Source organism: Primulina tabacum, chromosome 17, assembly GCF_025594145.1.
Source record: "Primulina tabacum isolate GXHZ01 chromosome 17, ASM2559414v2, whole genome shotgun sequence".
NCBI classification, from domain to species: Eukaryota; Viridiplantae; Streptophyta; class Magnoliopsida; order Lamiales; family Gesneriaceae; genus Primulina; species Primulina tabacum.
Window position 1 is genome coordinate 26,683,729 of NC_134566.1, and position 27,104 is coordinate 26,710,832.

Here is a 27,104-nt window from a genome sequence, read left to right on the forward strand (position 1 = left end):
TGTCCGTTCTTAGCCTACCACTGTCCTCCGTATCTTTCAGTTTCCCTCGTTTAGACTCCCTCTGTATTGTTCTATCGTCTTGTTTCACTGTGTTTACTCTCAATGTGTTGGAACAGTGATGTAGAATAGGTTGTTGATACCTTCTTTGATAACTCCCTGACAACAACTTAGCCAAGGTGTCCAATATGATCTTCCATCTCCCTGAATTTTAAACTCTGGGCACAATTTTAATTTGCTTTCTGCCCATCATACAGAATTTGTTCACCTCAACGAATCTTCCATGTTTGTTGTTAAATCTCTGTATTGTGAACACCGCGTTCCTTCCCCTATATCGATGGAAGTTCGAGCTTGAATAGGGGTTATCGATGAAGTCCTTGAATTTTAGGCTTATCCAACGTGCCTCCTCACGGTCGAAGTCCAGCATGTAACTCGATCTCCTAGTTCTTTCAGCCCACCAAATGGAATCGCCCTCTTTTCCCAGCCGCAGCGTAAATACTTTGTGTTCAATCTTTATCACTTCATTCCGTGCTACCAGCCCAGATACCTGAGGGCCTACTCCATCTGCTTGTAGCATACATTTCTGGCGAGATTAAATCGATGGACTATTCCAGTACCAGGCGTAACCGTCGTGCACCACTAACAAGAGTAAAAATGCGCAGAAGTTGTGCGAGAATGAAGCTAGAGTGCCCACCACATCGAACCGCCCCCTTTCCCAGCCGCATCGTAAATACTTTGTGTTCAATCTTTATCACTTCATCACGTGCTACCATCCCAGATAGTGAGGGCCTACTCCATCTGCTTGTAGCATACATTTCTGGCGAGATTAAATCGATGGACTATTCCAATACCAGGCGTAACCGTCATGCGCCACTGACAAGAGTAAAAATGCGCCGGAGTTGTGCGAGAATGAAGCTAGAGTGCGGACGCCCTAAGTGCAGCAGAAAAAATCCCGTCTAAAAAGACGAAACAGTTGAGCTTGACAAAAGATTTCCGGCAGTCGGCGCCGGGACCAGTGGTAAGGGTGTGGTCGATGATGATGGAGGTCACGGGTCACTATTTGGGGAAGAGAGTTGGGCATTAGACCTAAGGTTACGCAAGGAAGATTGAATTTTTAAAAAATGCTCTCTCTAGGGCTAGGAGAAACATCAAAATCAAAATCAAACTAGCACTTTTTATTATATTATATTTCTCATTCATCCAATTGAGATCACGAGCATTGCACGTACAATTTTCTTGAGAAAGTTGGCTGTGGTTCATATGGAAATGCTTGGAAGGCTGTGAATAAGCAATCTGGTGAAGTGGTAGGTGTAGCTATATTTTGGATTTCAAAGGTAAACTGAAAAAGCGAACATTTAATCAATTACATGATGCCCATGTTGCGATTAAGAAGCTGAAAACAAAATATCGTTCGTGGGAACAGTGCATGAACCTGAGAGAAGTCAAGGTTGGTGATTTGTTTCTTTGTTTGTTTATCATTGGATCTCATTTTGTTCGACGTGACGTATTGGTTTTCTTCTTGGTAGATGCTGAGAGCAATGAACCATTCAAATATAATAAAGCTCAAAGAAGTTATCCAGGAATATGGTGACTTGTATTTTGTTTTTGAATACATGGTAATACACACATTATTATTAATTCCTTTATTGTGTGTCTTTATTTTCTTTCCTGCCTGTTTACAATCTTTTGTCTTTCAGGACTGCAATCTACTTCAAGTAATTGACAACAGTCGAAAACGATTTTCTGAATCTGAAGTGAGAATATGGAGCTTCCAAGTATTTGAAGGTCTTGCACACATGCATCAACGTGGATACTTCCATCGTGACCTCAAACCAGGTTAACTGCAGTCTTCATCAAGCTCTGTTAGTTAGTTTATCGATTGGACAAAGTTTGTTAAGTACGTAAAATCTAGTGTTCAATTGCCTTTGTAATGTTTGGTCAAAACATCTTGTTCAATTATTTTGACATAAAACTTGTTGGCATCAAAAGATCTCATAAAATTTGCTGATCTTGGTATGGCCTGTGAGATTGAGTCTCACCCTCTATTTACATATTATGTCACAACACGCTAGTGAGTATTTGATGTTCTCTCATATAAATAACTTGCGATTTTTCTTGGCACTCAACCTGGTTTTATCTTGCGGGTATCGGGCCCCTGAAGTTCTACTTCCTTCTCCAACTTATGGTCCACCAGTCGATGTGTATACGACACAAATTAGTTGATGATAAATTTGTTCTCACCTAGTGACATTATATTTTCTTTCTATTGGGTAGACATGTGGGCTATGGGTGCTATAATGGCTGAACTGTTTACTCTTCGTGTTCTGTTTCCGGGCTCAACGTACGTACATTCGTCGTCCTCCTTTGAAGATCATGGTGTACTCGTTGGAACATATGTTCTTGTCTGGTTTGCATCGAGACAATTCATGATTTACCTCTGAATCATTCAGCATTATGTTCTCCTTTGGTTTTGGCCTTTTCAAAAGATTGAATATTTTTATGCAGTGAATCAAATGAACTTCATAAAATAAGTTGCGTAATAGGGAGTCCGACCAAGAATGAATGGCCGGAGGGCCTTGAACTCGCTAAAGCCATGAATTACAAGTTTCCGCAGATGAGTGTTTGATTTGCTCCCTAACACTATTTTTATGTACTATACATATTTTTTTTTAACTATATATATATTAGGTTCCTGGTTTCCACCTTTCGACATCGATACCAGGCATTAGTAAAGACGCGATTGATCTTATTAAAGTAAGTCGAACTTTTTTGATATCATATTTGTTTTTAAGATTATATTTCTCAATCTCCGAGTTCACAAGTTTTTCCCGCTAAATATATTCTCTTTGTGCTTGAGATCTATCCAAGAGGCCTACAGCGATAGAGGCTCTTCGACGCCCTTTTTTCCAGGTTTTGTTTTCAAAAATTTATCCTAAAAACTATTTAAATTCTAAATCAAAACGAAGTTTGATATCTTCTCTATAATATTGCAGAGTTGCTACTACTTCCTGCCATTTTTAAGCTATGAAGATGCTCTTCAAAATTCACCTCATCCAGATATTGAAGACCACCACATTATCATGGTGTAGGCGATGCATGCGGTTGGATCACTTGTTAGATATTATTATGATTGGAATAGAATTAAATATATAGTCTATGCTTTTGTTTTTAAAAATAGAATTGGTTCTTTGTATAATATAGATTATCTAGAAAATAAATTTGTAATTCAATTCGTGGAGAGTTAAATAATGAATTGTAATATATAGTCTTTATTAATTGATTGGAATTTTCATAGAAAAATGATGACGTAAATATAGAAATTATAAAACAGAGTCAACTTGAAACATTGAAATGGCAATGTTGTAACTTATAAAAATAAAATATTGTGTACATATATATAGAAAACAATTGATGAAGAAAACGTAAGATTAATAATTATGACTTTCTAGAATATTGGAAAATGATTAATGAATAAATAAAAAACGAGTGGAGATTAAAGTTTCTGCCTATGATGATCTTAATTAAGAAACTTCTATAGAAGCCTTTCATTATATAAAGTTCATTTTAATAAGCAGACACCATAAATTCATTTGCAAAGGTATTGATATTATATTATCTTTCTGTTAGTTTCCCTCCACAGTTTCGCGTGCATCTCTCCAAATGTTTCTCCACTCGATCATTGTCAGCAAAAAAAACCAAGATTGTAGCAAGTTTTATGAATTTAGTGTTGGTCTCACGTGCAGAATTTGAGATAATAAAACTCGAAAATAAAGAATAAAATGGACACCGATATTTACGTGGAAAACCCTTAAAAATTATTAGGGTAAAAATCACGGGCGAGATGAAAAGAATTCCACTATAATATTTTGTGGTGTACAACTCACTCACTGTGTTTCCAAAGAGAACACACTCTCTTAATACAGGAGAACAAAACACCTCACAAATATTATAGAACTAAGCACTCAAATGCTTATAAGATGAGAGAAAACTCGAAGAAGGGATGATTTCAGAATGAAGGAATGAAGATCTATTTATAGAGCCTCTGATAGTGTAAATACGCATTAAAAACGCGTATGAACATTCCTCGGCAAATTTGATTCAAATTTGCCAACTGTCCCTTTCATCCATTTAATTATGTCTCTGACTATTCTTGCCGACATTTCTCCCACTTGGAGATTTGATTGACAATCAAACACATCTCCACACATCCTTTCAATCTTGCAATTCCTTGCTGCTTACGTTTCCGCTAGACCACTTGAGGATCTACACGACTCAAACTTATCAGTGTTCACTGGCTTGATAAAAAAATCAGCTATGTTTTCTTTCGTATGGATCTTCTGCATATCCACGCATCCTTCTTCTACTACTTCCCGCACAAAGTGAAATTGTACTCTAATGTGTTTAGTCCTGGAATGAAAGGCTGGATTCCTTGCGATATGCAAGGCACTCTGACTGTCACAAAATAAAAGAACATTATCTTGTTTGTGTCTGATCTCCTCCAATAACCTTTTAATTCATATTGCCTCCTTGCAACCTTGAGTAGCTGCCATGTATTCTTCCTCTGTTGTAGATAACGCCACAACTGTCTGCAGTTTTGAAACCCAGCTTACTGCTCCCCCTGCAAGTGTAAACACATAACCAGTAGTAGATTTCCTCTTATCAGGATCACTTGCATAATCTGAATCGACATAGCCCCTGAGTGTAAAACCTGATCCTCCATAACATAATGCAGTATTCGAGGTACCCTTAATGTATCGAAAGATCCTCTTAACAGTGCTCCAATGCTCTCGTCCAGGATTCACCATATACTGACTAACTACTCCCACTGCTTGAGCAATGTCCGATCTTGTACAGATCATAGCGAACATTAAACTTCCCACTGCTGATGCATATGGTACTCGAGACATCTCCATCCTCTCTACTTCACTGCTAGGACACATTTCGGAGGATAACTTGAAGTTAACAAGAAGAGGGGTCGAGATTGGCTTACTATCTTGCATGTTGAAGCGTTGCAAGACTTTCTTCAAATAATTTCTCTGTGAAAGCCAAATCTTTCTGTTACTTCTATCTCGATGAACTTGCATCCCTAGAATCTTGTTTGTTGGTCCCAATGTGAGGACCTAAGAATTAGCTACACAAGCCAAGCCTTTTAACCACATTCAAGCCATGAATTCAAGGAGGAATTTGAAGAGCCATAACAATATGTTAATGGTGTTTAAGGCCATCAAGAAGGCCATAAACATGGATGTAATGACCTTAAATGAGAGCCTTTTCACCTCCCTTCCTTGAGCCTATAAATAGTGGCCAAATGGTGGGAGTAATCACACCAAAACAACATCAAAAGTTCTCTCCAAAAGTTGCAATTTTCGAGTACCAAATATTCTGCACAATTTCAAAAGGTTTTGCTCATAGTTTTACACGTCCAAATCCGATCTCCACCGTTCAAAATATACCTACACGTGTTTGGAGCAACATATCCAAAATTCAGACCGATCCAACAGGTTCAATTTGGCGCAAACATTTTTGCAAAGTAACTGGTCAGTGTCAAACTACAACTTGTTATTCCAAGATTTTGGCACAATCTTTCAAGTAAGTGGGTTTTTACTATACTCTTATGTACACTTGCATTTTATAAGTGTACTACTTGATATATATATCGACATACTTGTAGTTTGTAAGTATGTCCACATTTGTTCAAAAATACGTTATGTATGTTTCTTGAAATTCGATCGTCATGATATATTCGTTCCTATTTGTTATGAATATTCTCGAACAATTTCTTGTTGGATATTAGTTATAATATTTGAAAGCATGTTTGAAATATTTGAAATGCACTGTAATGATTCGAATTAGAAATGGCAAGGAAATTCCGATATTTGATATGTTTTGTTTAAGGCCCTGATGCGGTGAGATATAATAACCGTTCTTTTGGCCTCGCCCCTTAGAGGAGTAACATATAGGGAAATGATCAGTAAACCATGAAAATGAGATGATTTTCAGTGTTATGTTTGTACTTTGTTTATATTTGACTCAACATGCTTACTATTGAAATTATGATTCCATTGAAATTATGATAATATATTTGCATAATTATCACCTTGATATTTGTTATGTCCGATCGGCCCCCATTTATTGAGTATTTTCCCAAATACTCATCCCTTACATTCACACCCCAGATAAGAACGAGCAACAAATCGAAGATAAAGAACAAGAATACTTTTTGGGATGGTGATCCGATTCAAGACCAGTCTCATTATTCTATCTTTTAATTAGATATCGTATTTTACGCTTCCGCATTTCGTTTCAGTCGCATTGTAAAGACGATTATTGATTTGTGTAATAGACTAGATTTTGGTTATTTGATGTACTACATGGCTTGTTGTTATACGATTTTAATTGTTAAACAACACCGATGGCACGTCTCGGTTTCGGGGCGTGACACCCAAGTCCTTCATATCAAATTCCCTAGCCAACTGTGCCTTCAATCCTTGGACCTGATCTTTGTTTGGGCCTGCTACCAACATGTCATCCACATACAACAGAAAAATGATATATAATCATCATCAGACCTCTTGACATATGTACAAGGGTCAGCACTCAGTCTGTTGTATCCAAGGCTCATGATATAGGAATCAAATCTCTTGTACCAACACCTCGGCGCCTGTTTGAGACCGTACAGAGATTTCTTTAACCTGCAAACCAAGTTCTCTTTGCCTATTTCCGCGAAACCTTCTGGCTGGAGCATATAGATTTCTTCTTCAAGATCTTCATGAAGAAATGCTATTTTTACATCTAGCTTTTCTAGATGTAGGTCAAACACCGCACATAATGTCAGCACCACTCTGACTGTTGTAAGTAAAACCACAAGAGAAAATATCTCATTGAAGTCAATACCTTCTTTCTGAGCATACCCTTTTACCACCAATCTGGCACGATACCGCTCCACTTAGTTATTGCCATCACGCTTGATCTTATAGACCCATCTATTTCCAATGGCTTTCCTTCCTCGTGGTAGTGTAAAAAGATCCCAAGTTTTATTCTTGTCTAATGCCTCCAACTCTTCTTGCATTACTATCATCCAAAGGGATACATCCGAGCTTTGAGTAGCCTCGTGAAAACTCGATGGCTCACCATCCTCTGATAATAGACAATATGCAATGTTACTTTCAGTGACATAATCTGAAAGCCAACCTGGTGGTCTTCTGTCTCGAGTTGACTGTCTCACATTGGAAACCTCAGACTAAACAAGTTCTTGTTCTTCGTGCTCTGGTACTGGTTCACAAGAAACTTGACCTTCGTCTGTCTTATTCTCCACCTGAAATATAGTAGTTTCTGAATTCAGTGTGCCTTTGTCTCCCTTTACTTTATCTTACTCGAAGATAACATCCCTGCTGATGACAAGCTTGTGAACAGTAGGATCCTACAAGCGAAACCCCTTTACTCCATCAGCATAACTCAAGAAGATACATTTTCTGGATTTCGAATCCAACTTTGATCTTTCTTGTTCATTGTACAGAACGTACACCGTGCAAATGAGAATAATCTGTCGGCTTCCCGGTCCACATCTCAATCGGAGTCTTCAGATCAATCGCCACTGAAGGAGAACGATTGATAATATAACAAGCGGTTTTGACTGCTTCCGCCCAAAATGACTTTTCTAGACCTACAGTCCTCAACATAGCTCTTGTTCTGTTCAACTAAGGTTCTATTCATCCGCTCCGCCACTCCATTCTCTTGAGGTGTGTAAGCCATCGTGAATTGTCTCTTGATGCCCTCATGTTAACAATATGCATCAAATTCATCACTGGTATATTCTCTTCCATTGTCAGTCCTTAGACACTTGATTTTCTTTTCTGAATCAAGTTCAACCCGCGCTTTGAAATCTTTGAAGATCCGGAAAACATCTGATTTCTTCTTGATTGGATACACCCAACATCTCCTAGAGAAATCATCAATGAACGAGACAAAGTATCTCGCTCCTCCTAGGGATACAACCGGTGCTTGCCAAATATCCGAATAAATCAGCTCCAATATGCTTTTGCTCCTGGCAGTAGAAGTGCCAAACTTTAATCTGTGTTGTTTACTGGTAACACAGTGCTCACAAAAGGGTAGTGACACTTTTGTAAGTCCCGGCAGCAGCTTCCGTTCTGAGAGAATTTTCAACCCTTGTTCTGACATATGCCCGAGCTTTCTATGTCATAACACCGTTAATTCTTCTCCTGAATCAATTGATGCAACAGCTAGTTCTGCCTCTTTGTGTGTTTCTCCCAAAAGTACATACAGATTTGCAGCAACTTTTTCCGCCTTCATAACCACAAGCGCGCCTTTCACAATTTTCATGATCCCATTCTCGATACGAGTTTTGCACCCGATGTCATCCAATTGCCCCAAGGACAAAAGATTTTTTCGTCAGTCCCTTCACATGTCGTACCTCCTGTATGGTGCGAATGGTGCCATCAAAAATTTTAATTTTGATAGTACCGACCCCAGCGATTTCCAAGGCATGATCATTTCCCATGAATACAGATCCTCCTGAGACTGGTTCATAATGATCAAACCATTCTCTCCGAGACGTCATATGCCACGTCGCTCCTGAATCCATAATCCATGTGTCACAAAATTTGTGCCTGCCTTCTGCAACTGTTATTGCTTCGCTGAATAATATTTCACCACTGCCTGAATTACTGGCCACATTTCCTTGAGAGCTTTTATCGATACTCGTACACTCTTTCTTGAAGTGCCATTTACCGCCACATTTAAAGCAGTACATATTTTTCTTCTTACTTCTTGTCTTTGATCTACCTCGTCTTTGACTCCCACTTGAGTCACAGTCCATGAATCTTCCTCTTATCATCGGTAAAGCCTCTGTCTGCTTCGAGGTTACCAACCTATCTTCCATATTCTTGAGCCGACTTTCTTCTCCGAGAACCGCAGTTAAGACATTGTCGAATCTTAGAAAGCCCATAAGAATATTGTTGGTAATGTTGATGATAAGTTGATCATATGAATCTGGTAGACTTTGAAGTAGAAGCTTCGCACGTTCATTTTCCCCTATTTTATGTCCCATGGAAGTGAGTTGAGCAAATAGAGTATTTAGTGTGTTGATATGGTCGGTCATCGATGAGGATTCCGCCATCCGAAGAGTATAAAGCCTTCTCTTTAGGAAAATCATGTTGTGTAGGGACTTGATCTCGTACATCTTTGTCAGAGTATCCCAGATAACTTTGGCTGTTTTTATCTCAGAGATACTTGACAAAACTTCGTCAGCTATAGCTAAGTGTAAATTAGCAACAGCATTATCATTCATCTCGTTCCACTTTCCATCATCCGTAATCTTCACCGGTCTATCTCCAATAGCCGCCAAGCAATTCTCCTTTCTTAAAACTGCTTGTATCTTTATTTTCCACAGCATAAAATTGCTTCCATTGAACTTTGCTATCTCGTACCTTCCCGCCATTATGTCTACAACAATTTTAGTAGACCGGACAAAGTAATCTCACCTTAATAAAAAATCTCAAAAAAATCTTTTCTGATGTGGAAGATCAGTCTAGGTTGCAACCACAGAGCATACTCAGAATTTTAAGAAATTTTAAACCAAGGCAAGGCTCTGATACCACTTGTTGGTCCCACGTGCGGAATTTGAGATAATAAAACTCGAAAATAAAGAATAAAATGGACACCGATATTTACGTGGAAAACCTATAAAAATTATTAGGGTAAAAACCACGGGCAAGATGAAAGAATTCCACTATAATATTTTGTGGTGTACAACTCACTCATTGTGTTTTCAAAGAGAACACACTCTCTTAATACAGGAGAACAAAACACCTCACAAATATTATAGAACTAAGCACTCAAATGCTTATAAGATGAGAGAAAACTCGAAGAAGCGATGATTTCAGAATGAAGCTCTATTTATAGAGCCTCTGACAGTGTGAATACGCGTATGAACATTCCTCGGCAAATTTGATTCAAATTTGCCAACTGTCCCTTTCATCCATTTAATTATGTTTCTGACTATTCTCGCAGACATTTAGAACTTGTTATACATAAATCTCACACGAGGTAGCTCTCTAATGTCATCAATAAATTAAGAATTTTGAATAATTTTTTGTATAACTTAATATGAACTTGATTTGATATTCATTTCGGTTTTGTCGAACAAATTAAGTATGATACCTCTTGTCCCATTCTTAAAAATTAAATATTTAAAATGAATTTATAATGATCTATAATGAACTTCTATAGTAACTTGAGTTAATCATTTTCGTAAAGCGATGACGAATATGAAGTAGTTGCTAAGGGCCCATTGTGTAGTCACGCAGGCGCGAGCCCGGGCTCGGGACGTGACAGAATGGTATCAAATACGGTCGCCGACAAGAAAAACCGAGAAATAAGTATTATGCGGGGACGAGTTAGACCGCCAAAACCCGTCATTTGGCTGGTCAAGTTGGGCTGGCCTTCATCTCAGAGGGCTGAAAATCTCCAACTCAACCCAACCCAAGATGGGTTAGTAGGGGGCTGACCAATAAAAAAATAAATATAAAAAATTCTTATAATTAATTAAATTTATCATTTCATAAATAAATATTTATAAAATAAATATCAACAAAATTCCTAATTATTGATTTCACACTTGTATATTTTAGACAAATTATTTGACAAAAAAATTAACAAATTCACCAAAAAAAAAAAAATACACATATCACCACAAATCCATAATGTATAAAAAAATATTCTTTACCAGGTCTGCAGGCCAACTTGAACCCGCTCGCCAAGGCACGACTGGACCCCGCAGGCTCGTTTAGGTCAACCTTTAAATGGGTTTGACAAAATTTCAACACAATTCATTTAAACTGTTTGGTGGATGAGGCCAACCCAACAGGCTCAACCCAAATTGACGACTTTAATCACGATAATCTTTTACCGTGTTTCATTCATGTAACTTATAAATGAAAACCACAAAAAAATATTGGGTGCAAATTTTTTTATTATTATTTAAACACATAGTTCTAACTAGAAGTAAAGATATTTAAAATTTAGAAATTTTTGTTTTTAAAAAGTATATCACAATAAATTTTTTATCATATTTTATTAAAATAATTTATAAATATAAACCATAAACATTTAAAAAGAATTAAAAACTAATTAGATATTCGAAACTAAACCACGTCTTATAGTTAATATTTTTTTAAAAGATATAATTTAACACTAAAACTCATACAAGAGAGTTTCATGAGTTAATTTTGTGAGATAAATCTTTTATTTAGATAATCTATAAAAATATTACTTTTTATACAAAAATACTATTTTTTATTATAAATACGGACATAGTTGACCCGTCAAACGAATAAATATCCGTTAAACAGTCTCACAAGAAACCCGCTCTTAATTTTAACATATAATTTCGGGCTAATTACCACAATTAGAATAAAGAGATTAAAAAAAGTACAAACTCTAAATGAAGGCATATAACTCTTATTTAACATATAATTTCTGACTAATGACCACAAAAAGAATAATGAGATTAGAAAACTATCTCTAAAAAAACATATAAATTTTATTTTTAAGTTCTGACTAATGACCACAAGTAGAATAAAGAGAGTAAAAAATTATAAAATCTAAAAAAATATATCATAGTGATTTTTACCATGTTTTATTCAAGTAATTTATAAATGTAAAAGTCATATAACTTTTATTTAAACCTATAATTTTTAAAATAAAGATATTAGAAAATTATAAACTCCAAAAAGACATATAAGAGTGTTCTTTTACTATATTTTATTCAAGTAATTTAAAAACAATATCCAAAAAATGTTTGGTAGCAAATTTTTTTTTCTAAACGGATGAGTTATAAACAACATTACAAACAAATGGACTACAAATCAGAAATTTGGAAACCCTAAAAAAATGCATATAACAACAATCGTTTTTCATGTTTTATTCAAGTAATTTATAAATGTAAACCACACATAAACTAATAAACGATGACATGAAAAAAAGAATTAATAAGACACTAAAGAAAATTCACAATTCAACAATAGAGTAACATATTATAATTTGGGTAGGCATAAAAAAAGACAAATATTAATAATCATACATTTTAAAATATATAAATAGAAATTTAAAGCATAATAATAATAATAATAATAATAATAATAATATAATATATACATATGTTATTTGAGAAACATTCGACCAGCTCCAATTGCCATATTCCCCCTTTTCAAAGATACGTCTTCCCAAAGCATTCTCCCAAAAACCTCTCTTTCTTACCAAGAAAGCAACTCTGCAATGGCGTTTCCTTACATGGAAGCAGTCGTTGGTATGCTTCATTTGAATATATTTGGATAAACTCCTCACGCCCATTGGCGGAAGTGTAAACTTGCAATTTCGTAATCATGTTATCGTGTTTTCTTGAATTTTTTGTTGGATTTGATGAGCGAATTAGTTGGTATCTCTGTTTTTATCTTGTGATATGATTTAGTTTCTTCAGTCAGTTGTTTGCTTTTGCACAGGGTGTGGTTTTTCCAGATTTCCTCCTGGTGTAATTTCTCGAGCGCGTTCTTGAATGTGGGTGGGTTTTAGGGTTTTGAACGATTTTTAATTTTATTAAAGGGTTGTTTACTCAAGTGGGTTTTGGAATTGAATGGGAATAAATTTATTTGAAATTGTGATTGGGTATAAGCTTTGGAAATGTGAAGCTGAGGACTAGAATGGGAATGCAGGAAGACTGCGATTTTTTTATTTATAATGGTAGAAATGTGCTGCAGTCTTTTTTGGTTTTGCGAGTTAGGAATGGCACTGCCATATTTCTTGACCCGTGCTCTTTGTTCTAATTGCTCTTCGACTATTCAGGTTTCATGATAATGGTTTATATTTCTGAGACTTATCTTGATATACGGCAACATGCTGCTCTTAAGTTGCCAACTCTTCCGAAGCCTTTGGTTGGAGTAATCAGCCAAGAAAAGTTTGAAAAATCTCGTGCCTATAGCATCGACAAAAGGTTATGGTGACGTTTTTTTAGCAAGAATATTTTTAGTTCAAGTGTTAATACCTTGCTTTACTTCGTAAGTTTGTATTTTATTATTTTTGCTTCCTTTTTTCAGCCATTTCCATTTTCTTCATGAATTTGTAACCATACTCATGGACTCTGCGATCTTGTCCTTTGGGCTATTGCCCTGGTTCTGGAAGGTATGTTGCTGTCTCAGGCTTTCTCTATCGATCTTGAATTTGCAGTTGACTCAGTTGGCATTGTCATCATGCTTTCTTTGGTTTCTTATGATTGCAGAGGTCTGGAGAATTTTTGCTGTATGCTGGGCTCAATGCAGAAAATGAGATACTGCACACTCTTGCGTTTTTAGCTGGTGTAATGTTTTGGTCACAGGTGCACACAATACTCGAGTTCCCTTTTTCACTGTGAAAGATGATAAATGTTAATCGACTGCAGTTGCCTGCACTTCCATATATTATTTTTTCTTATGCTTTTTTCTAACCTTTTGTTTCAAAATCCTCATGCAGTTAACTGACTTACCATTTTCTTTATACTCAACCTTTGTGATTGAAGCCCGCCATGGTTTCAACAAGGTATTCATTTTTCCGACCTTTGGTCATGTTATCTGTTCATATGAATTGTAGTTCTCTTTCCTAAACTTTTATGTTTTTTCCATTTTGCAGCAAACAATATGGCTATTCATAAAGGATATGATTAAAGGAATTGCCTTGGCTGTAGTGATTGGTCCACCTATTGTGGCTGCCATCATTTTTATAGTTCAGGTAATTAAATTTGTAGCATTTACATGTTGTCAGCTTCAAAGATAACCGTTATCTGGTTGTTGCATCATAATTTCTACCTTCTTCCATTAATTTTCATGAAGCGTTTCAAAATGCTTTTCATGTTTTATTTTGATTGTGTTTTAATCTCCTTCCATTCTTCATGTTCAGATTAACCTTTTTAAGTGAACTGCTGATTGACAGTGATATGTGTTTGGATGCAGAAAGGAGGTCCATACTTGGCCATATATCTGTGGGCATTTATGCTTGTCATATCACTTGTGATGATGACCATTTATCCAATTCTGATAGCCCCCCTATTCAACAAATTCACTCCTGTAAGTTATGGGAATTTTTTTAGGATAAAGAGCTGGTCTTATCAATATTGTTTTTCTGTATGGTCATATTGATATGCTGAATAGAGTATTTACTGCTTGTATTCTCTCTCTATTTTTTGGTGAACAAGCAGCTTCCAGATGGAAATCTTAGGATCAAAATTGAGAGCCTTGCTTCATCACTGAAATTTCCCTTGAAGAAATTGTTTGTTGTTGATGGATCGACAAGGTCAAGCCATAGTAATGTGAGAACTCTTTTGTTTCTCTTCCTTCCCTGTTTGCATGTAGAAGTAAATAGACCCATGAAACCTCCCAGTCAGTTATTCATAGCACTGATTGTCTTGGACACTTCAAATATATGAAATGTACTTTAAGATTGATGTTTGTAGTTCTGCCCCTGATATTTCTTTGCTGTGTTGGATCATACATTGTTAAAATCTCGTTGCCTTTTGTCCGGGTCTTTAGCGTAGACAAGCGTGTTCATGAGCCATGGAGTGAGGAAATGAAGAGGAATTGGTTTGTGTAGCAGTCTAGCAGATTGATCAATTAATGATTCTATGAAAATTAACACATGGAAGAAGTATTCGGGTTTTGATGGTTACCGAAATGACTGTTACATTTTTATTATAGTTCAACATGAAAACTGAAATGGTTTATAGGGTGTAGTGTTATGAGAAGAATATGTCAACAAAGCTAGTATTTGTAATCTCCCTACTTGCAGGGGAGAGGAAAATTTTTCTGTTTCACTCATTTGATATTTATTAATTTTGTTTCTCTTATATTTTGATTCAGTCTTCTTGTCCTTTCCATCTTTCCAAGCTTATCTTATGGGCTTGTCTAATGTTAAACATTTTCTTCAGGCATACATGTATGGATTTTTTAAGAACAAGCGGATTGTACTTTATGACACACTGATACAGCAGGTATGTGGACCTCCCAAATGAAACTTTGATATTTTCTGCCTTCTTTTGGTTCAATAAATTCTGCAATGAACACGACTCAAGTAGGAGAGTACCTTGCACATCCTTGTTATTTATTCAGTGTACGCTTAATGTTTAATAGTTTTATCCCATCTGATCATTTAAACTCATAAATAATAAAGTAGAAGTGAGTGTACTAATATTATAGTACGAAAATAATAGCATAGAAGCGAGTGTGAAAATGTTAAAGTAATAAAATTGAGATGAATAATTTGAGTGAAAAATGAAATATTTAATTAAAAATAATTAACTTATCACACAATATTAGAGCTAAATATGTGAAAGACTAATGACGTAAAGTTAGTTAATTGATCTCTCTTTTCATTGGAATGGTGGTCTTTTTCATTGGAATGGTGGTCTCTTTCAATTTACTAAATAATTTCAAGGGTTCGTATTAAACTAAAATTTGACAAAAGTTTTTCGTGTTTGGTTGTTATTATGTATTTATAAGTAACTAATCATCTATTGTTTGTAGCTTAATTAGTTATTTGAAGACTCAACAAGTATAGGAATTACTCACACAACCAATTAAATGGTCTTTAGCATGGGGTGTGCACCACAAATTTACTCAATCATCCAAAAGAGCTAACATGATCCAGCATGGTGCACACAATAACCATGTCTTGGATAACTAATGAAAGAATAAGTTCAAGAAGAGATGAAAGATTTATAAGAACAGATGATGAAATACATTACAAATCGAAGTTAAATGTCAATCAAATATGATAAGAATTTAGTGTAGTCTACATTGATTCTCTGAAAACTCTATTTGTATTTTTTTAAAACACATCAAATAAATAAAACATGGAGAAAGAGAAAGGATTAACCCGAATGCCTTCTCACTTGTGTGGAAGTCATCACCAACTAAAGATGATAAAAGTAATGATGTATGAATTGAATTAAAACTAAAAGTGTTTCTTAGACATTTTATATTGTGTCTTCAGCAGCCAATCGGTCTTCCTTCAACCAGTACAAGTCATCATCCTTCAACCCTAAAATTCCATCCACAGAACCTAATTGCATTCAGACTTTTCTTTTTCTGCAATGTCTCCTGTGTCAGATATTTTTATTTCCTTCTCAAAATTTCATGCTCAGGACTTCTCATTTCGGTACATGACAGTGTTGTCCAGTGAGCAGTCTGGCCTGACTGAAACCTGGGTTTGGCTAAAATTTTGACTTTTTTGATATCTTATTTTTTTTTTTTGATAGGAAACATACTTTTTTGATATCTTATAGATCATGGTATGAAATGTCACTCACATTACTTGAGCTAGACAGCAATGTATTGGCTTCTTGGCACTGATTTTAATGTCTATAAATGTAAAATTATAAAGGAGTTGAAAACCATATTTAAAGTTCAATAACATTCACATCAATTCAAATGAAAAATAGCTCAATCATGTGATTTGATGGTTACATTTAATTTAATATTCGAATTTGATGTCTAAACAGTGACGTAAAATTTATTCTTGGGCAGCATCTGCTTTTGATTGATCATTTTTATGTGGATAGAAACCGTTTTACTTGTGGGGAAATGTTTAGTGATACTGATTAGTGGAGTCATAATTGCTCTTATGCGGCCATCTTTTTGGAGCCCAGCTGTATTTGAGTTGTTGTAACATATACAGATACGAATAGAGTTGACAATGATATACTATTGGTATTTGTTAGAAGGAAAATTTTCTAGAGTGACAAGATAATGACTAGTTTCAGTGACCCTTTCAGCCTTATAGTGAGGCAGATAGTTAGATTTTGTACAATTGATGAACCATGGACAAAATTTTAGCAATAATGGTAGCATTTGGTCCGACTTTCTGTTTTTCTTTATTCCAACTTGAAAATTTTGAAAAGATTTTTTTAAAATGTGTAGTATAAAATTTTATGTTTAATGCGATCTTTTGTTATTTTGTTTGTCTATTTTTTCTTGTTTTGAAGTGAATGAGATTTTTGAATTTGAAAATTGTATTTGCGTTGTCTGTTTATTGGGAATGATGAAGTGATATTGGTAATGACCAGGTGTTATTGAGTGGCTGCTGAGTGATGTGATGTTGATTTCAAAAGTGTATCAAATTGCTATGAACTTTCAGTGAGAGAAATCTCTGCTTGGAAGTTAAAAAAACTGGGCCAATATATTTTTATGTTGGACTCTATTTCTTGTGCATATCTAAGTTGATAGGGCTAGGTTTAGCAAAAGATCATTAAGTTGCTCAATGCCAAAAGTATCATGGTGATGGAATACAAGTGATCATCTTGTTTTCTATATGTATTTTGTTTTCGTCTTGCAGTGGTCCAGGATCTCTAATCATTTACTTCTTTTTGTTTCCTGGTAATTCACTTATTGACTGATTCAATGCAGTGTAAAGATGACGAGGAAATTGTAGCCGTGATTGCCCATGAACTGGGTCACTGGAAGCTTAGTCATACCCTGTATTCCTTCATTGCAGTTCAGGTATTACAGTAGTTTTAGATGTAGCTAATTGTCTTATAGTGTGAGTTGCGGTTCACATATCAAATGGTGATCACGGTGCCCTCGTTACATTAATCATGGAATATGTTTGATTCAATTCTTGTGCTAAAGAGAATGGGGGTTGGGTCATCTCCACAGAAAAATCCTTCTTGGACTAAGACAGTAGTATCATACCTGTATGGAGTTTTACCATCATCTGAATGTATTCATGGGCAAATATTGGTTGGATCAATATTTTAACTATTACCATGAGTTTTCTATAGATTATAGAATATATTGATTCACACGAGGACAAGATGTTCTCTCTTACCCATGTACAAGCTAAATGTCTACTTTGTGTTTCAAGTCATAGTTACTTCTCTGAAAGCCTAGTGATATGGATACTTTTAATGCATCTTTCACTTTGATGCAGGTACTCACATTGTTACAGTTCGGAGGGTACACACTTGTCAGGAACTCGAAAGATCTTTTCCGTAGTTTTGGATTTGATACACAGCCCGTCCTTATTGGACTTGTTATATTTCAGGTATCAAAGAAATATACGATAGTATTCAACTTCGCAAGTGTTCAGTCGAACACGTGGCTTATCTGTACAAATTTGAAAATTCAGTCTTTTGGAAATAAAGTTAATCAGTGTGCTGGGACCTGTACATGTGTTGAATCTCTCTTTGTCAATGCAGCATACTGTGATTCCTCTGCAGCATATTGTGAGCTTCTTACTTAACCTAGTCAGCCGGTCTTTCGAGTTCCAGGTAACCTCTTGTTATTTAGGCGTGTATCAGTATGGAATAAGAATTTCTATGTTTGTTGTAGGGAGTTTGTCGATTCATCGGTCAAATCTGACTTTCTGTTTCATTTTTGAAGGCTGATTCTTTTGCCAAGAAGCTCGGGTACGCTTCACCTCTTCGAGCTGCACTTGTCAAACTGCAGGTGATTTCTTTTGTCTACCCTTTTATTTACTATTGAGCCTCATTTATATCGAACTTTACTGATTATGAAAACATATAGAATGAACAAGCTTTCAGTTTCCTGGGTGGGGATTTGTCATGATGGTAATACTAACAAGGTTACAATTGGCTTCTTTTACTTTGAGGCCTCTACTCTTCTAAAAGAGTTTTAGCTATTGATTATGCTATAGTTTTTCACGTCTCTGATGATTTGTATCACACGTTGGGCCACCTTTTACCCACTAGTTGCGATTGAGACTCGATGTAACTGGTCACCTTTATGCAAAAACAGCCAAGTCATTCACTCGTATAAACTACCCACAAGTTTCTTTTATGACCAATGTAAAGAGTTCAAATCTTACTCCCAGCTTTTTTTTTTGAACTTTTTTGTTCCCTTATCACTCCGTACATAGTCATTAAAAGCCTACAAGGAGGGCACCTAGGCTCTAGGCATAGTGGGACTCCATTTTTACACCTATACATAACTATACGAGCTGGTTTTTTTGACAGGAAGAGAATCTTTCAGCCATGAACACGGATCCTTGGTACTCTGCTTATCACTATTCTCATCCTCCCCTAGTAGAAAGATTAGCTGCTATCGACAAAACCGATAAGAAGGAAGACTAAGCACGAAGCATGGACAGTGGGATCATCTATACGCATCATGATATACTGGTCTGATCACCAAAAATAATTTGTAATGGCGTGTCCTATGTCAAATCTATGAGAAATTTTCCATTCAAATTAAATGAACGCTGAGTACGGTGCACAAAAACAGCTTATGATTGTCACTCGAGGTGTTGAAATGTCCAGAATTTTCCAGATTAGAATTTCATAGCTCCTCTCATGAACGTTTTGTCTTCAGCTAAAATTTTTGAGGCGGGAATCTTTTGCCCCTCTTCTCTGTTCATGATTTCTTTCTGGTGGAGGATTTGTTTTTACATATCTTTCTTGAAGTAAGTTTAATATTAAAAATGTTAATAGAATACAATCCTCTAATATACATCGACTCCATGAGCGCGTAGAGTCGAGCCCGATATGGCTCACGAGTTTGGGAACAAAACTTGGATTGAAGAAGTACGACAATAGTAATATTTATAGTTCTAGGAAATTATAAGTTTATGATATGAATGGTACGTATGAGATTTCAAACAAAGATTATCAATTTATCTAGCATTAGTTTTATCGAACCATTGATAGATTTGTAAGGTATGACGAGGGGAGGTGTTGCAATTAATCAATTGGTATTGTTTGATACATGATATGAAAAATTGAAGCAAGAGAATGTGTGTTGTGAGTGATAAAAATTGATAAATATCGTCAAATGGTTCATCAGGCTTCACAGCAAGCCTAATAGAACATGAAAAGTTTGGACGAATAACTTCATTGTAATACTAAAAATATTATATGATTTGCATGATAATAAACGAAATTATCAATCACTATCATATGTTAAGGATCGGCCCTCTAGTGATTAATTCAAATAAATGGATAGAAGTGTCTTTTTTGGTTTGATAAAAATTTATTTTAGTAAATTCGTAGTCCAATTATAACTATCTCATCCAATGTTTTTATTTTTGTCAAATTCTCAAAATGTTAGTTATCCCTATTTATAATTTTTGTGGGACTGTTACGCCATTTTAAAAAGTTAGAGTCATACAATTACTACAAATTATAAAGTTATGTTCAATGCACGACGATGAATTATGGTTAGATTTGTGCATGCCTCTCTTGCTCGTTTGATAATATAATACTATTTTTAGCACTCGATGCATGTGTCGGTTTGCACTACCAAAACATTGCCTTGTGTTTAATTTTGCGTTTGTTTTCTTATTTTGTACACCATTTCTCAAAAAAAAAAAAAAAAAACGTGTAAAAAAAGTATTTTGAGGATAAAAATTGATGTATTCGAAAGATCAAAGTTACTTACAATAGGAATCTGAACCATAATCATAGAGTATTAACTTAGTTTTCACAAAAGTCATCATCTTTATTTTAAAGTTTCTTCATTGACATTAAGGCACAAGAACCTTAACGCTTTTTGTTTTTCAATTTTCCTTTGCATTTTTTATGTAAAAAGATTGTAGCCCACCCACCCCTGATAGGTTCGACCACCTTTAGTAATTACATGCACAATATTTTGACATTTTTAATTTTTATGGTATATTTATAATAAAATAAAACAAAAAGAAATCCAAAGATATGATGCTTGAGAAAAAAATATTTATGCACAAATGGATTCATGGCATTGTAATTTTTAGATTCATGTGATTGCAAGTGTGGTATTCGTAAGTGAAGTTATAATCTTGCTGCAATAATTTATTCCGTTTCTTTCTTTGTCTAAGATGACACTTTAACCAGAGTAGTTTGATGATTTCTTTGAGTCACTAAATTCAAATTCTATTCCAAATACACTGTTATGGAATTTCAATACACGCTCGAAAACGTTGATAATGTGGTCATGCGAAGTTAAACGGACTTTTGAAAGGAAAAAAATTGTTGAGCTCCATCCATGAGAGCTGGTAATTGAATGAAACGATGATTTCTACCTTTTGGTATTTTAAGAATAAAAACTTGGATTATTTATACAGTTTGATGGTTTTTAACATCTTTATGAATACTGGTATCAATTGATTTCCGTTTCTTTTTTATCTTTCAGATGGTTCCGAAGATACAGATAGATATTGGGAAGGTAGAACACAAAGTTGTGTTTTCCCATAGAGGGCCATCTGGTGGTGAGAGCAGAGCTACAGGTGGGACATAAACTGGGTCAGTTGGAGGCAGTGGATCCTTGTCCGAGGTGTCGCATTTGAGTTGAGGGAAATGGTATACTTTACAAGAGCTCGAGGTTGGCTCTAATGGGTTGTCTGATGAGAATGTTATCGGTGAAGGCGGATATCGTATCGTCTATTATGGTGTGTTGGTCTATAACACAAGAATTGCTATAAAGAATTTGTTGAATTGAAAGTATGCAAAATTTTCCAAGTCCTGTTTTCAAAATTATAACACTTGATAATTCAGTTCTTTCATATCTGCTATACCTTGCTTTTGCATTGCTAATTGTGTACTAAACAAACATGATTTATTAGTATTTTGAGTGAGTATTCCTTGCTTCCTGCTGTAGAAAACTTGCCTTTTGGACTCAAAAATCTGTGTAGGTTAGTTTTTATCCCTCACATGCTTTATTTCGTGTGCTTTCATGGGTCAAGCGGAGAAAGAGTTCAAAGTGGAGGTGGAAGCTATTGGGCGTGTCAGACACAAGAATCTTGTAAGGTTGTTGGGGTACTGTGTTGAAGGAGCTTACCGGTATTGATATTTCATTAAAAGTTTCATATACTCCAACTCTTTTTAATAAAATGTTGATTACTTTTTGATTGTTACTTTTTTTCTCCACGCAGGATGCTTGTCTATGAATATGTGGATAATGGAAATTTGGACCAGTGGCTTCACGGTGATATAGGAGAAACCAGCCCTTTAACTTGAGAGATCAGTACGAACATAATTATAGGTACAGCCAATGGGTATGCTAAATATAGTTTCGTCTAATGCTACAGCATTGCATGACCTTTGAATTGCTTATACACGTCTTTGTGGCAGCTTGGCTTATCTTCATGAGGGTCTGGAACCAAAGGTTGTTCATGGTGACATCAAGTTCAGCAACATACTGGTCGATCGTCAATGGAATCCCAAGTTGTAAGATTATGCATGGGATTTCAAAACTACTGAATTCAGACAGAACTTAGTGTATATATATATGTATTTGTTGTCGTGTTTCCTCGCAGTAAGTTACTTCTGTAGTTGGGAAGTACTGACCGACCTTTTTTTTTGTGTGTGGTACACTAGTTATGTTGCTCCTGAACATGCTTGCACTGGTATGCTGAATGAGAAGAGTGATATCTACAGCTTCGGAATATTGATTATAGAAATTATAACCGGAGGATCTCCTGTTGACTACAGTCGTCCTAACTCCTAAGGAAAAGGTCAGTTTAATGTTTTAACAGCAAGAAAATCTCCACAGTTTTTTTTTGGAATTCGTGAGGTTGTTTATTTCTAACCATTATTTATGACTAAAAATGGCAGATCAATCTGATTGATTGGCTGAAAATGATGGTTGGGAACCGGAAATCCGAGGAAGCAGTTTATCCTAAACTTCCCAAAAAGCCTGCTTCGAAGGTGCTGTAACGTGTTATTTTGGTATCCCTTCGATGCGTGGATCCTGATGTTCAGAAGAGACCCAAAGTGGGTCATGTGATACACATGCTGGAGGCAGATAACTTCCTTTCTCATGATGCATGGCTTACACCCATGATAACCTTATATGTCACTTTCATAAGAGAAAAAAAACAAGTGGTTCCTTTTTTATTTTTGATATTCTTCCTCTCATTAAAAATGCAGGAACGGCAAATTGTTCAAGATTTGTCCAGTTCCCACCGAGAAAGGTAATCGTCCTGTTCCAGAATTGATCATCCATTAACAAGGCATGCACTGTAGGTATTGTTGGGACTTTTTAGACCACACCTTTGTCGTATGTCGTTTCGAACGAGAGCCACCTAGAGGACGAGCATGACAGTGGATGTGTAATCTTTTCCTATGCATGAAAGTTCAATCCCATGTAAAATGCTTGAATCAACTCATGTTTGTTGGCCTTTTAAACCAGCATTTATGGTTGGCTCATATAAATCAATCTTGTTGCAGTTGCTCCGTTTCAAGCTGGGCATAGTCGAGCATGTCTTAGGCCATTTATGTGCACCAGAGGAAAAGCCATGCCATACCCTTTAGGTCAACCCACTTTCGTTTATTTAGTTTGAAAATTAAACCTTGATTGAAATTCTTATTCCGTGTTAGACTCGGATTCTTGACCGAGATGATACATTTTTTTAGAAGATTTATGGGTCATAAAATAATGTTTGATTAAGGTGTTTGAACATAAGTCAATGTAAATAGAATGTCAGAAAATTGCCTCCAAATTGTGTGAACAAAATAGTTGGTTTTGACCTTCTCGTTATCCCCTCTTTGTGAAATTTGACCATATTGTTTCGTTAATTTGAAATGAGTTTACAAATGCATACACACATAACAAATAGTGATAATACACCTCATACCTTGAGAAATCGATGTTCGCGGCTGCCCACTTTAGACGACTTTTAGACACCTTTCAGTATTTGGTGTATGCATCATGCATCTTAGTCAAACCTATAATTTTTTTTATTGACATTAATCTGATGGTAGCCTTTTTCTAGGTCTTCACTTCTCCTATGTCGATTATGTGAAGGCCCTCGAACTACTTGCTTGAAAATTTGCGGAAAATTAAATTTTTTTTTTTTAAAAAAGAACTTAATGGCCTCGCTCATAAAATCACTGGTGAAACAAGTTCAATATTTCAAAATAATTGCAGCGGAAGAAAATAAAGTTTGCCAAAAATCACAATTTAAAAATATCTAACAACTGATAAAATTGTTTGCGGAAAAACATAACAACTGCTGCACTGAGGTCCTCGGGTGCCACTACTGCCGACCCAAGCTGGCTCACTGGTCCCCGCCCTCGGCCCTGGCCTCATCAGTACCTACAACAATCAAGTCTAGTGAGCCTAAAGACTCAGCATGCATAAATCGCAGGTAACGAGTAAAAATCTGAATTTAAAATATGCATGTGATAAAATATCCTGTCCTGAGGCATACTGAAAATAATCTGTACTGAGCAATTATAATACGTGCATAACTGAACTGGAAGTCACTGTAAAAAAATATTTGCTCCTTGGAGCCTGTACTGAAATATCTGGTAAAATTTTCTGTTGAGATTATGTTTTACGCCTGTGGCCACTGCACTAAGCTGAACTGATCGGTAACTGGCTACCGGGGAGGCTGAAACTGAACTGAGCTGGCCGGTCACTGGCGACCGGGTGGTACCATACTGAACTGATCGGTCACTGGCGACCGTATAAAATAACACTCCCACATAGTGAATGAACCACAAGCCATATCGCATAAATCTCAAAAATAATCATTTTCTATTTAATGCACGTAAAATAATTAACTGGCGTAATGAAAATTCCTGTAATTTTACAAACTGGATTGGATTGGATCGTTCTCAGGCTCGCTGCAACCTAACTGTGCCATGAAAAATATGCAATAGCTTAAACATGACCAACTATGCAATTTACGTTCAAAAGATGCGACTATGACGCCTAATGACTTCGCATTTAATCATGACTCCGAGCCAACCTAAACCGACACTGAACTGACGTATAGTCATGATTAAAATACGCTGAAAAATCATAAAATAATGTTCCTAAAATGATAGGGTCGAAATCTAGGTGAAATGGAGGCCAAAACACGAAACGCTCTTTCGAGAGTCAATTTGGAACATTGCACCGTATATTCTCGTACGACCTCAAAAATGATCCAAATGATAAACGGTCGAAAACATGACCTTCCTAACTCAATGAGGCACTGTCCAGTCCAAGGCCATGGGCTAAAAGCCAACCAAGAACTCAAACAAGCCTTCTAAACAACACAGCAACTAGCTGTAATTTCCAGCAGCTGCGCAACTACAAGACTTGAGTTGGTTTCGAGACTATCGGCCATTAGGGGCGTGAACCACCGACCAGAGACTCTTACCAACATCCCAAGGAATGATTTGAACCATGGCTAAGGGCCCTAGGCCAGCCACAATCCGCATCACACCAAATCTTAACCGAAGGGTCCAACCGAGAGCAACGTGCATGCGTGTGTAGTGTTTATGCTATGATCGATGTCTTGCGTCGTTCCAGTGGCCATTTGATTGACCATGGCACGATCTAGACATCTAGGAGCATGATATGAACCGTGGCTAAGGGCCATAGGCCAACCAAGATCCACACCAAGCCACAAAAGAAACGAACCATATGCTGAAAAATGGAAGGGCCGAATGGGGAAAGGGGCTGTTTTGATGTTTTGATTAAAAACCGATGAACCATGGACCAAGCCACCAAAAGGGCAACTTAGTCACGTCTTAGACATGCTAGGGAAGTGATCCAACCATGGCTATAGGCCCTTGGGGCAGCCAAGATCAGATCCAACCCCTTGACAAGAAACTGAATTTCGAATCACATTTCTGCACTTATGGGGAACTTGCTGTCATTCTGAATTTCCAGCAAGCATGGGGCTGGTTTGAATGGACCAACATGGTCCTAATGCATCCTACTACATGTATACAAGCCGCCTTGGGAGCCTGGAGTCGATCCAATACCTGAAACCATCAAAACTCAGAAAAACGTGAAGCTTGTCAAGGGAAGTCGAAAATTCTGCATGTGTGTTCCAAAATATTTTTACATGGATCTCGATTTTTACTTGCTAAAACATGATCATGTACTGAAAAATAAATGATAATATGACTTGATTGAGGTTTGAAAGAAATCTAGACATGTCTGGTTTCGTTTTGAAAGAAAACGAAAAGAAGAGACGAGACGGCGCGGAGGAGACGGAGTGGCTTGCTTCTCTACCTTTCTTGGCTCTCGATTTTTCTCCCTTTCTCCCTAGCTGCTATCCACGTTTTTTCTACTGAAAAGGGGTCTTATTTTCGGTGGAGGTGGAGGGGGGAGTGATGGTTATGAAGGTGAGGAGAAGGGTGCACAAAAATAGGATCATATCAAGACCAAGTCTTCATGCATTTGAATTTTGAATTTTGAATTGATATCAAATGAGTTGGTGGATGCTTCTAGGAGGTGGTGGCCGAAATTTAGCTTGATTCTAGACTAGGATATGTCCATTTATTTAATTAAATTGTGCTCCCAAAAATCCTAGAATTATCCTACTAATTACATGCAAAGAATTGGTCAAAGTTGGTGAGTTGGAAAATGAATCTTCTAGCACTAAGGGTGGCCGAAAAATGCATGATAAAATAAAGGGAAATGTTGATTATCTAGTCAACTAATAATCCTTGAAAGCCTTACTAATCCTTTAAATAATTTAGTGAGCTAACCCCTTAATTTAATAACTTAAATGAGTTCATTTCTTAATCACCTCAAATAATTAAATTAAATCTTCAAACCTTCCTTTCTAACTTAAATGAACTTAGTTACTAGCTAAATTAACTTCTGGAAATATTTCTCAAATCTTAAATTCTATCTCAAAACTCTAACTCCGGTCCGGCCTCACTGAAAATACTGAAATGCTAAAAATCAAACTGCTGAACTGAAATAATAAATAATTAACTTCAAACAAATGCATTTAAAATAATCATGCAATGAAGTCAATTAAATTTAAAAATCTAGAATTATGCATGGCTTATACGTCTACTGATTTACGGGTTCTACAATCCTTCCCCCCTTAAATAAATTTCGTCCTCGAAATTAGAACTCACCGAATAACTCGGGGTATCGACTTCTCATCTCCGGCTCAAACTCCCACGTAGCTTCCTCCTCTGAATGGTTGAGCCATTTGACTTTGACTCGCTTAACCAACTTGTTCCGAAGTTTCTTCTCCTGTCTGTCTAGGATCTGCACGGGTCTCTCCTCATAAGATAAGTTCGGAGTAAGCTGCAACGGCTCGAAGTTCAGCACATGTGAAGGATTTGCCATATACTTCCTCAGCATGGAGACGTGAAAGACATTGTGTACTACAGCCAG

At 36.2% G+C, this 27,104-nt stretch overlaps 2 protein-coding genes and 1 pseudogene across 2 annotated transcripts; all 3 read left to right on the forward strand.

Moving 5' to 3' along the window:
- The first annotated feature begins 651 nt into the window (after positions 1 to 651).
- On the forward strand, positions 652 to 3,086 carry LOC142530623 (cyclin-dependent kinase F-4-like). The gene is given in 12 exon segments (XM_075636445.1): positions 652 to 853; positions 1,207 to 1,300; positions 1,375 to 1,444; positions 1,524 to 1,613; positions 1,695 to 1,833; positions 1,966 to 2,067; positions 2,141 to 2,215; positions 2,272 to 2,338; positions 2,503 to 2,617; positions 2,686 to 2,751; positions 2,812 to 2,907; positions 2,991 to 3,086. Coding segments are annotated over 12 exon segments (1,212 nt in total).
- Positions 3,087 to 12,188: 9,102 nt separating this feature from the next.
- On the forward strand, positions 12,189 to 19,409 carry LOC142530952 (CAAX prenyl protease 1 homolog). The gene is made up of 14 exons (XM_075636897.1): positions 12,189 to 12,322; positions 12,856 to 13,003; positions 13,107 to 13,191; positions 13,289 to 13,384; positions 13,519 to 13,584; positions 13,675 to 13,773; positions 13,995 to 14,108; positions 14,240 to 14,350; positions 14,966 to 15,028; positions 17,442 to 17,534; positions 17,965 to 18,078; positions 18,233 to 18,304; positions 18,417 to 18,482; positions 19,010 to 19,409. The coding sequence occupies exons 1-14, from the start codon at positions 12,292 to 12,294 to the stop codon at positions 19,124 to 19,126; spliced, it is 1,275 nt and encodes a 424-aa protein (XP_075493012.1). The 5' UTR covers positions 12,189 to 12,291; the 3' UTR covers positions 19,127 to 19,409.
- Positions 19,410 to 21,490: 2,081 nt separating this feature from the next.
- LOC142530953 (putative serine/threonine-protein kinase At1g01540) lies at positions 21,491 to 23,450 on the forward strand (annotated as a pseudogene).
- The last annotated feature ends 3,654 nt before the right edge of the window (positions 23,451 to 27,104 follow it).